Consider the following 10223-nt stretch of genomic DNA (forward strand, 5'->3'; position numbering starts at 1 on the left):
GTTGGCCTAAGGCATAATGAGAACAAAGCAGCCTTCTTCTATTGTGTAGTTTTGGAGATAAAACCCCTGCTTTATTCCCAGGAAGAAGCTAGTATCTGGTCATGTATGAAATCTTTTGTTTGTCCGGTTGACTGTCAGCCGGGGCCTTGGGAGATCTCTAAGGCGCTTTCCTTGCAGAAGCTAGTCTAGAGGTTGCTAAGCCTGGAAACACTGGCCGCTACGAGAGGGCAGAGAAGGCAGCACTGCACGCAAGTAAGCAAGGGCACCTTTAGCCGGACCACTCGCAGGGAGCCTCCAGGTGCTGCAGTTCCGGGTGCCTGGAGGAAATTCTTTGTACTGGAGCCTCTCTTTGCAGTAGTCTCTCCTCCAGGTGTCCGGCAGATTTGCCTGTTAGAGACCCTCACAGGAGAGTGGTGGGACCTGCCCAGAGTCTGGAATGATAGATGCCCTCCTCATTTCTCTGCACTCCCTCTGGTGCATCATCCTGCTGATCGGTTCCGTTCTGTCTTTGTTACTTCAGTGTAAGCTGGATATCACTTGGCAGTCTCCTTAATGCCTCCAGTAATGTTACTTTAAATCAACCATTTAAAACTTAGACAAAATGGGACTTCCCTGGCAGTCCAGTAATTAAGACTTCACCTTCCAATGCAGGGGGTGAGGGTTCAATCCCTGGTTGGAGATGTAAGCCCCCACATGCCTCAGGGCCAAAAACACAAATTGTGAGATTAAAAACATAGTAACAAATTCAGTAAAGACTTTGAAAATGGTCCACATCAAAAATAAAAAATAAATCAGACAAGTCACATTAAGCTGTCTGTCCCCAGATTATGTGTTCATTGTCAGGATGTTGAATACCAGATTGAGGAGGACTTCAGATACCCACTGGCGATTGACTAGAGGTCAGAGGAGTAAAATGTTTCTGGTCTATCCTCTTACTCTCTTCTTAGGCCTTTTGCTGAGACCTCCCATTCCAGGATGGGCTAAAGAACAGAGTGGTCCAAGGGGCCTTGCCAGATTCAGGGCACCCACTTTTTGAGCAGCAGGAGAGACAGTGAATTCAAACCAAGGAGAGTCTGATGACCCCAGAATAATGCATTGCTTCCTTTCAGGGTCATTCCAGGGGCTCTCCCAAGCCTCCCTGTGCCTTAGCTCCTTCCTCGGAGGCTGCTTAGCATCAACTGGTATTTTACCTTCTGGTCCCCGAGCGCAGAGTAGGGTGTGGCAGTCAGGTCTGTCTAAGCTCCAGTCACAGGATTATCAGCTTTGTGTCCTTAGGCTTTGGTCTCAGTTGGGCTCTTTAAATAAAGCCTTGCACATCATAAAATCCTTGCCTTTACTTGTCTCCTTTGTGTTCTTTTTCTTTTGTCTTCTGAATTCTGTCATTGATAAAGGTAATATCGGCCACAATACAACAAATGTTTATTATGTGCTAACAAATAGATGTCTGTACATTTATCGATATGGAGATATTTGTTTTATATACCCGTGTATGTGTGTATACACACATACATTCTCTCTCACACACATATTTAATCTCCACAGTCTACCCTGTGGAGTACACATTATCCCAGTTTTTTAGAAGAAACTGGAGGTAAGATTCAGAGGGAATAAGGCACGTGTTCAGGATCCTACGGTAGAAGAATGCTGAGTCAGGTCCGTGGTTCCAGGAGAGGCCCTTGATCCCCACTACATAGTGTCCCTGGGAGGGAACGGTGAAGGGCTGTTGTGGACATGTGTCCTTTTCCCTCGTTTTCTAATTGTTTGTTTTATGTATTTGAATTGAAATTGAGGGCTGGGGCTCAATATTCTAGAGGGGGGCGTCTAACTGATTTCCACGCTCGAGTGTTTTCAGAAAGGCTTCTGTTCATTGGTTTGCACTCAGACTTGCAGCCTCCTGTGGTGCTCTCCTCCTGTTGAGACCTGTTGTCCTTCTGTTGAGCCAGTTCATTCTTAAGAGCAGTCAGAGTCCTTGCTGCTCCAGCAGCATCTTATCCTCCCCTAATAATTGTGCTGATCAAAGTGCTATTGCCCGAAAGGCTCAGGTGTTGGCACTCGAATGCCGCAGGGGAGACCTGCCGGGACGTGGCAAAACAGGGCCTGGTGCCGAGCTCGCCCTCTGCCCCCGGCTGCGCGGTGGGTAGTCTGAGTGCTGCAGAGAGCCCATTCCCCGCAGGCGGGAGAGCCCGGTGCACGCCCAGGGCCCAGTGCTCCCGGGGCTGGCGCCTCTTCATCCCTCAAGGGGTTTGTGAGAGGACAGGTTAAAATCAGTCCTATGACTGCTGAGCAGTCCCCTTGACTTTTCTCAGGGAGAAAAATTGGAAATGAAAATAGGTCTTAAAGACCTTTTAATCAGTTTTCACAGGTGTCTTTCCTACTGTGTGTAATCCAAAGTGTACTACTGTTGATCTGAGTATGGAGTAGATGGCGGTTATCTCCAGTAGTTATATACTTTTCAAATTGGTAGGCATCTGAAGTAGTGTCAAAGTCATCCCAAATTAGAGAAAAATAAAACAACAAAAAGAAGACTATTAATTCAGTCACTCAACAAAATACTTATGGGTACTTCCTGTGCTGTCACAGAGCTGAGATTTAGAAATATCAGTAGTTTAACAAGCCCAGGACGCATTCACCCAGGAATGCTTATCGTGTGACCATACCGGCCTGAGCCATAGCTGGAAGTTTCTTTTGTCAGATTCAGTTCAGTACAACCTAAACATTTCCTTAAATTTTTTAACAAGCAGTCAGTTCTTTTAAATAGAGCTCTTTCAGTGTATTACTTAAAAATGAAACCCCCAATGTTATCATTTAATTTTCTGTCATTTTGGTATAAAAGCTTTAAAAAGTCTACTTTAAACTCCCAGGAACTTATTACAGTGTTGTATGTCAATTATATCAAAACTGGAAGGGAAAAAAATAACTTTCCAATGACTTTTTTTTTCCCCCTCTCCTTAAAAAGTGATTTATATTGAGCCACTGTAATAAGTGTTGATTCTCTTCATGGATAAACATTTTATAATGAAATTCTTAATGTTTCTGAATAAGGTGATATTTTTTGTTCAAAGATATTTTGAAGAAAATTGAGAAATGTTATTTTATTTCTAGTATATTGAAAATAGCTTTTGTTTAATACAAGATGTTGAATTTTATTATCTTGAGGTGTACCCATCTGAAGAACCTTAAAAAATTTAATTGTAGATACTGTCAATATTTACTGCTAAATTTTTTCTTATTAGTACAGATTTTTTTATATTTCTATTTAAAAGACACTCAGTTATTTGTGATAATTTTACTTTTTCATCAGATGTTATTGTTTTCATTGTTCTTTGGGCAGGAGAGGAGCCCTGTTTTACTTGCTGGTTTTATTCTATCTGTAATTAACTATTTAACTTGTGCAAGTCATTTTTGTTAATTTTTTTTTTTTTTTGGCTTAATTTCTTTTAGAAACATGTCATTCAGGTTTATCAAAAGGTAGGATTTATATATACACATTTTTTTTTTCAATCTCACCCCGAAATGGCTCCTGCAATTAACATCAGGTTTGGCTTTGTAGCCCTGTTTTTTTCTTTGAAAACTAAACTTTCTGCTGAGAACTAAATACTTATTTCTTTGAAAGGAAATTGGAGAGAAAGAGATTAACTCTGTCAGGCATCTTAAAAGGGACTGTTGCACCCATGTAACAAGAGGCCTACGCATGCTCTGTGCATTTTCTTCCTTTGGTAGAATTGTTAGCATCCAAATAATTCTTTCTTCATACTAATAACACTTGGCATGCTTCTGTTTGAAGAATGAGATGTTCAGTAACAATATGCAATTAATGGTTAGCTCCAGGCATGCAAAAGGTAAGTGGTAATTGTGTTTTGTTTTGTTTTGTTTTTAATTTCATGGAGGATTGCATAAGGGAAGGGCTGAGTTGAAGAGTAAATAGTATTGTATCTAAGAGGCACTTTGCACCAACCTCTGAAGAAAGTATGTCTTACTGTAGTAAATGTCACTCTTACCAGGTGGATATTTTGTGATGTGACAGTCCAGAGGCCGGGGCATTGCTCACACTCAGGACACACGCCCTCCAGGGGAAGGTAGCCACTGCAGCCTTGTCCTGCCCTCGCCTCCCAGCGCCCAGAGGCCAGGCCATGGGTTCACCTGAGATGCCACAAGTGGGTCATAGAGAGGCCTTATTCACGGGAGCTCTTTGTCAGAAACCACAGGAAGAGTGCTTTCTTCCTTCTTTCCACTCTGTGATGATTTAATTGGAAACCCACTGTACTTCAGGGCTGGAGATGGAAATGGCAACCCACTCCAGTATTCTTGCCTGGAAAATCCCTTGGACAGAGGAGCCTGGTGGGCTGCTGTTCATAGGGTCACAAAGAGTCGGACACAACTGAGTGACTAAGCACATACTTTGGGGAGTGATTAAAAAGTCAGAATAACTCCATCGAAAGCCATGCGTGTGCACAGTTTCCAGAGCTGGGCAGGAACGCCTGCTGTGTATGTGAGCCGGGTGTGCAGCCTGCCTCCTGCACAGCCTTCCTGGGCACACAGATGGGTTTTGGCTGAGTCACACCTGCGAGAGTAAGAGTCGTAATGAGCTCAACAGGTGACCGGAAAGTGCTTTGGGTTCGTTTTATAATGTCTGTTTATACTTGGGTTGGTCGTGTGCTGGTGTGTAAGACTTCTTTTCTCTTTCCCACTTCTCTGTGCTTCTGCCTTCTGTTCATTGAGGCTTCCAACTGAATATGAGAGGAACGGGAGATATGAGGGCTCCAGGTGAGGGAAATGATTTTTACTTAAAATATTTTATAGGTATTTACTTCATTTCTGTGGCAGAGGCAACATGTCTCGATTGTTCTGCGTCATATCCTTGTTCCACGTGGGGTTGCTTGGGGCGGGCAGCAGTCTGCGGTCAGGAAGCGTGTGTGCTGACGCCCGGCGGCCACGCGAGGGCGCTGCGGCGGCGCAGCCGCCTGCACATCGCCCAGCCCCGTCGCGTTCATGCCACCGGTTAGGCGTTAAGGTGCTGTTCCTCCTGCCTGCGCCCCTGAGGCCCGGGAGTCTGGCAGCACTGTCGACATGTGAATACTCCTGGCCTAGTTCTGGTCTCGAGGAAGGAAAGCAGAATATTCAGGAGAATGTTCTTTTCTCTTTTTTTGGCCTTGCAACGTGGCTTGTGGGATCTTAGTTCCCAGAACAGGGATTGAACTCCAACCCTGGCCCCAGCAGTAAAAACACTGGGTCCTAACCACTGGACCTCCAGGGAGTTCCCTAGGAGAATTTTCACATTTCAAATTAAGTGTCTTTTTTTCATACATATATAAATAATAATTATGTGGGGCATTCCCAAGAGGTCCAGTGGTTAGAACTCTGAACTTTCACTGCCAACAGCCTGAATTCAGTCCCTGCTTGGGGAACTAAGATCCCACAAGCCATACAGTGCAGCCAAAAAAAATGAAAAAAGAATGATTATGTGGTTGAGTGGTTTTTGCTTTTAAGTTTTGTTTAGCTGTCAGTGCGTGGATTTGGCTACAGAGAGAGTGACCAGATGGGCTCAGGACTCTAGATTTCTTCCACTTGGGCCCTTCTTTATACCGGTCACTACCGTGCTGTTTGAGGTCCTTGTTAGCGCATTGCTCTCTTCCTGAGGCACAACTCTGGTCATATGACTTCCCTGAATGAAAGCCTGCAGTGGCCCCATCGCCTGCTCGAGCCTGTCCACACGAGGCCCTGTGTGGCCTCAGCAGCTTCAGTTTCCCCCACACACAACCTCCTCAGCTGAGCAAGTGTCTGGGGCGAGAGGCAGGCAGCACCCCCAGCCTGCCCTGGAGCAGGTCTAGCTGTCCTGAGTTTGTTTCCAGCCCTGGGCGGGGGGCAGGACAGAACCTTCCTCCTGGTGTGCTGAGGATCAGGGGCTCAGGACGCATTCTGTGCTTCCGTACCTCCTTGCCTGCCTTAGATTGCCTCTGCTCAGCAGGCAGGCTTAAACCACCTCCATCATGTTGTTGAAAGCCCCCAGGCTCTTCATAGCACTCCTCAGACACTGCTCCACACCCCTGCCCTTCCTGTCCCTTCTCTCAGTCCTCCCGCGAGGCGGGCTCTGCCTCTCTGCGACTCTAGCAGACTGCCCGCGCCTCACCTCTGCTGCGGCTGTGTCCCTGAAGTTTAGTCTCTCCTCCTCTGACCCCAGCTCTGAGTGCTTTTGCTTTTTTTGAATAACCTATGTCATATTTAACAGCACTTTATACTTAGGAAGCTTTCAAACAGTTTTGGTAGATGTGAACCAAACTGCGTATTCTCCTAGCAGGTGGATGACAGGGAGAGCTACGTACATAGTAAAACCCATGGCCCACCCTTAGTGCTGATGAATTTCCCAAAGGATTGAGTGTGTTAAATACATACACTGGGAGGTTTTAATGATCGAGAGTGATAGGTATTCACCGTCCTCATTGAGACCTCCGGAAACACCCAGGAGAACGTAAGTAGCGGTTCCTGGCAGTAGTGATCAAATGCCACAGAGCAGACCTGGTAGGCGCCTGTTGGGAAGCCTCAGAGAGCTGTGCCTGGGGTCACAGCCTGCACTGTGTGAGTCTGTATGGTGTGCATTTGGACCAGTCATTTTAGTGCTCAGCAGCAGATTAGTCCCAACATGTCACTTTCCTGTTTCAGTAGAAAGAATTGCTTTTAACTGTGATGTATTAGAAGTTTAAATGAACGGAAGAGAAGGAAAAGTGCTGAGGTTTTTGTAGGGGTCTGAGAGAATGGCCCACCTGCCACCCAGCTCTGTTTAGCAACTGGGGCCATTTACAGGGAAAGTGATTTTAAACTCTGTTGTCACTGATTGTCCTGAATAACAGTGACAGTGGAGGTTATGATGAGTTGAATTTTTAAAAACTGGTAGGAAAAGCAGCCAGGCGGGGCAGAACTGGAGGCTGGCCTGCTAACGCCACCTCCCTGAGCTGGGCCTGGGAAGGGCTGTGATGGGCTTTGCCGCCTGCAGCCAGCCCAGATGACAAGGGCTGGGCTCTTGGAGAGGTGCTCAGATCACTCTCTACCTTGCCTGACTCCCAAGGATTCCGTTTAACAAATTATTTTCTTAATGTTCACTAGATGACTGGTGAAGATTTTTCAGCCAGGTGGATTTTTTGTGTCTCGGCTTATGATGGGGTGGGAGAAGTTTAGATCAAAGCTTCTTAGAGAAGGAACTGATTACCAACGGTGAGCCTCTGCAGGAACGACCCAGGAATCGTTTATTATGCTGCATTGAGCTAGCTAGGGTACAGAAGGTGGGGTTTCCTGTGCCATTAAGAATAAACCTGCCACTGTGCGTTTCAGTCGCAACGTGTCTGCTGAGCAGAAGGAGGAAAATAAAGACGCAAAACCTCGTTCCCTGCGCTTCACCTGGAGCATGAAAACCACTAGTTCCATGGATCCCAGTGACATGATGCGGGAAATCCGCAAAGTGCTGGACGCCAATAACTGCGACTATGAGCAGAGAGAGCGCTTCTTACTCTTCTGTGTCCACGGCGATGGGCACGCGGAGAACCTCGTGCAGTGGGAGATGGAGGTGTGCAAGCTGCCAAGACTGTCTCTGAACGGGGTCCGGTTTAAGCGGATATCAGGGACGTCCATAGCTTTCAAAAATATCGCTTCCAAAATTGCCAATGAGCTAAAGCTGTAACCCAGTAATTATGGTGTAAATTAAGTAGCAATTTAAAGTGTTTTCCTGAACACTGATGGAAATGTATAGAATAATATTTAGGCAATAACGTCTGCATCTTCTAAATCATGATATTAAAGTATAAGGACGAGCGCACGCCTGGGAGCGAAAGCTGGCCTTTTTTCTACGAATGCACTACATTAAAGACGTGTGACACGCGTGCCCTCTGTCTCCTTTCCGTTGCCTGAAGTCAGTGTGTGACACCCGTCCCCACGGGCCTGCTGTCTGTGCGGGTGTGAGAGCAGACGCTGCGCGCGTGTGTCGTGCTGCAGGAGCGTCTCCGCGCACTGGCAGCCGGAGTTTCCGTGAGAGCCTCTGTGGGAGATTATCTGGTGCTAAAACATTACAGTTGCCAAGGAGGAAAATACTGAATTACTACTAAGAATTAACTGTAAGACTAGTTGATAATTAATGCAGGTTTACAGTTCATGCCTGTGGTTTTGTGTTTGATGTTTTGTGTTTTTTTTTTGGTTTTTTTTTTTTTTAGTGCAAAAGGTTTAAATTTATAGTTGTGAACATTGCTTGTGTGTTTTTCTAAGTAGATTCACAAGATAATTAAAAATTCACTTTTTCTCAGTAAAATCTTCCTTTGTCTCCTGATGCTGTATTTAAGACTCAGATTAAGGCAGTGACTAAAGGTGCATGGTTTTGCCTTCACCGCCACCTTGAACAAGAGAAGATGGAGCGTGTGAAGGCTAGGCCACTTTTTCCTTATTGTGGACCCTAACATTCTGTCATTTCTAGCATCTTCTTTCCCCAAAGGCGCTGAAGGGAGAAGACGGCCCACGTGGCAACCAGAGCTGGATGGGAGTGGGCGTGGCCGTCCGCCTCACCCTTGGGAGTCACGCGCGCCCCTGCGTGGAGAAACGCCAGGCCTTGGCTGTTCTGGGTGTTCTCCAAGAAGTATGTAATTTTCCTCTCTTGTTCATTGTGATTCAGGACATGAATTAGACCCACAGCCTTTTCCCAGCTGCTGCATGATTACGCAGAGAGGATACTGAGGTCGTCGGTCAGCTTGGCATCTCAGTCTCATGGGAATGCTGTGGGTTCTGGGCTTGTTTGTGGTGGTCCAGATATGACAGTCTGGACACAGGGTCATCAGTGCTTACCGTCCACACAGGCAGGGAGGTGGTGTAGGTGTTTGGGATGCATCCCTGACCTCTTGAAGTTTATGTCCTAATAGGGCAGCAGTCAGTAAACAGTAAGTGTCTAGTACAGAACAAAGGGGTCAATGACATGAAAGAAAACAGTGCAGCGTGAGGCATCCAGAGGTCCCGGGGTTTGAGTGGTGCCATGTTAAATGGGTGATGCGTGAGGATGATGTGCTTTAGCCGAGACGTGGCTGCAAGGGAGGCACCCGAGTCTGTGTCTGGCTGAGGCCAGAGTGCACCCTGTGTGCTGGAGCAGAGTGGTGGGAGGTCAGAATGCCCACCTGGGCCACGGAGGCCACGCCAGTGTGTCTACTCTGAGATGGGAGATGGGGAGTGGGGTTTCAAATGGAAGAAGAGTGGCCTCAGGCTTTCAAATGCTTGTGCTGGCAGCTGTGTTGCAAAAAAGGCCAGAAAAGCCATTTGCAGGCTGTCGGCAGTAATGAGGTAAGAGGTGATGCTGTCCTGGTGAGACAGTGGTTGGATCCTGGGTATGTTTTGAAATAAGAGTCCATTTGCTCTTGGATTGGAAGTGGGTGAGAAAGAGCCAGAATGGTTGTCCCTTTTTTTTTTTTTTTTTTTTTGGCCAGAGCAGCAGAAAGTACAGGGTTGCTGTCTATGGAATGGGGCAAGTTATGGGAAAGTTTAGGGGTGAGAGAGCAGGTGCAGACAGTTTGAGGGACCTTCAGGTATAGGTTGTGCCTGGGGGGAAGACCCCAGGAGCCCTCCGCAAGTGAGAGGAGCAGAGGAGAGGACCAGCGCCGAGCCCTGAGCTGGGTGCTGGGGGAGGCCAGGATAAGAAGGGGGCCTGGCGGGAGTGCCCTGTGGTTGGGGGAGGCCAGACCAGTGGGCCTGAGTCAGGCATCAGGGAAGGGTGGTGGGGTGGATGCCCTGTGACCTAACAACAGAGCAGGTCCTTTTCACCTTCCTGGAACTTCATGCTCTCAAGGACAAACGGAATGCAAAGTTCTCCTAAAGGAGTTTAATTTCTCTGATTGCTCATCTGTCATAAGCTACCTCTGTATTTTAGTATGTTACTGATCCAACGAGAACTGGTGTCTTTAGCACCAGTGTTCACCTGCAGAAGTCGTCGGAACTGGTCATATTTAAAGGGCTCCAACCGAGCGACTGAACTGAACTGAACAATACAGGTTTGATTTTAGTGGCAGCATAGATAGTGTTACCTTTACTGAGGTTAAAATGTGAAATATCATCCATTGCTGAAGGACCCATGTCCTTCCCTGAGATACTGTACCCTCAAGATAGAGCATTTTTATTCTTCATACAGTGAGTTTTGAAAGAGAATATTCTAGAGTACTTCAGTCATTTGAGACAAAGCCATATTTTTTTGTATCCCCAGAAGTAAG

General features: G+C 46.6%; 1 protein-coding gene across 11 annotated transcripts in view; it reads left to right on the forward strand.

Annotated features, from left to right (window-relative positions):
- The window catches only part of MARK3 (microtubule affinity regulating kinase 3), a 112409-nt gene extending 104119 nt beyond the window's left edge, over window positions 1–8290 (forward strand). For 5 of the 11 annotated variants that reach the window (XM_069559879.1, XM_069559881.1, XM_069559885.1 and 2 more), the window contains 3 exons: window positions 3442–3468; window positions 4720–4764; window positions 7324–8290. In XM_069559879.1, coding sequence (XP_069415980.1) covers window positions 3442–3468; window positions 4720–4764; window positions 7324–7669 — 418 coding nt within the window. In that variant the 3' untranslated portion in view covers window positions 7670–8290. The remainder of the gene's footprint in view (window positions 1–3441; window positions 3469–4719; window positions 4765–7323) is intronic. The other 6 variants (XM_069559880.1, XM_069559883.1, XM_069559889.1 and 3 more) reach the window with 2 other exon arrangements.
- The last annotated feature ends 1933 nt before the right edge of the window (window positions 8291–10223 follow it).

Source organism: Ovis canadensis, chromosome 18, assembly GCF_042477335.2.
Source record: "Ovis canadensis isolate MfBH-ARS-UI-01 breed Bighorn chromosome 18, ARS-UI_OviCan_v2, whole genome shotgun sequence".
Classification (NCBI taxonomy): Eukaryota; Metazoa; Chordata; class Mammalia; order Artiodactyla; family Bovidae; genus Ovis; species Ovis canadensis.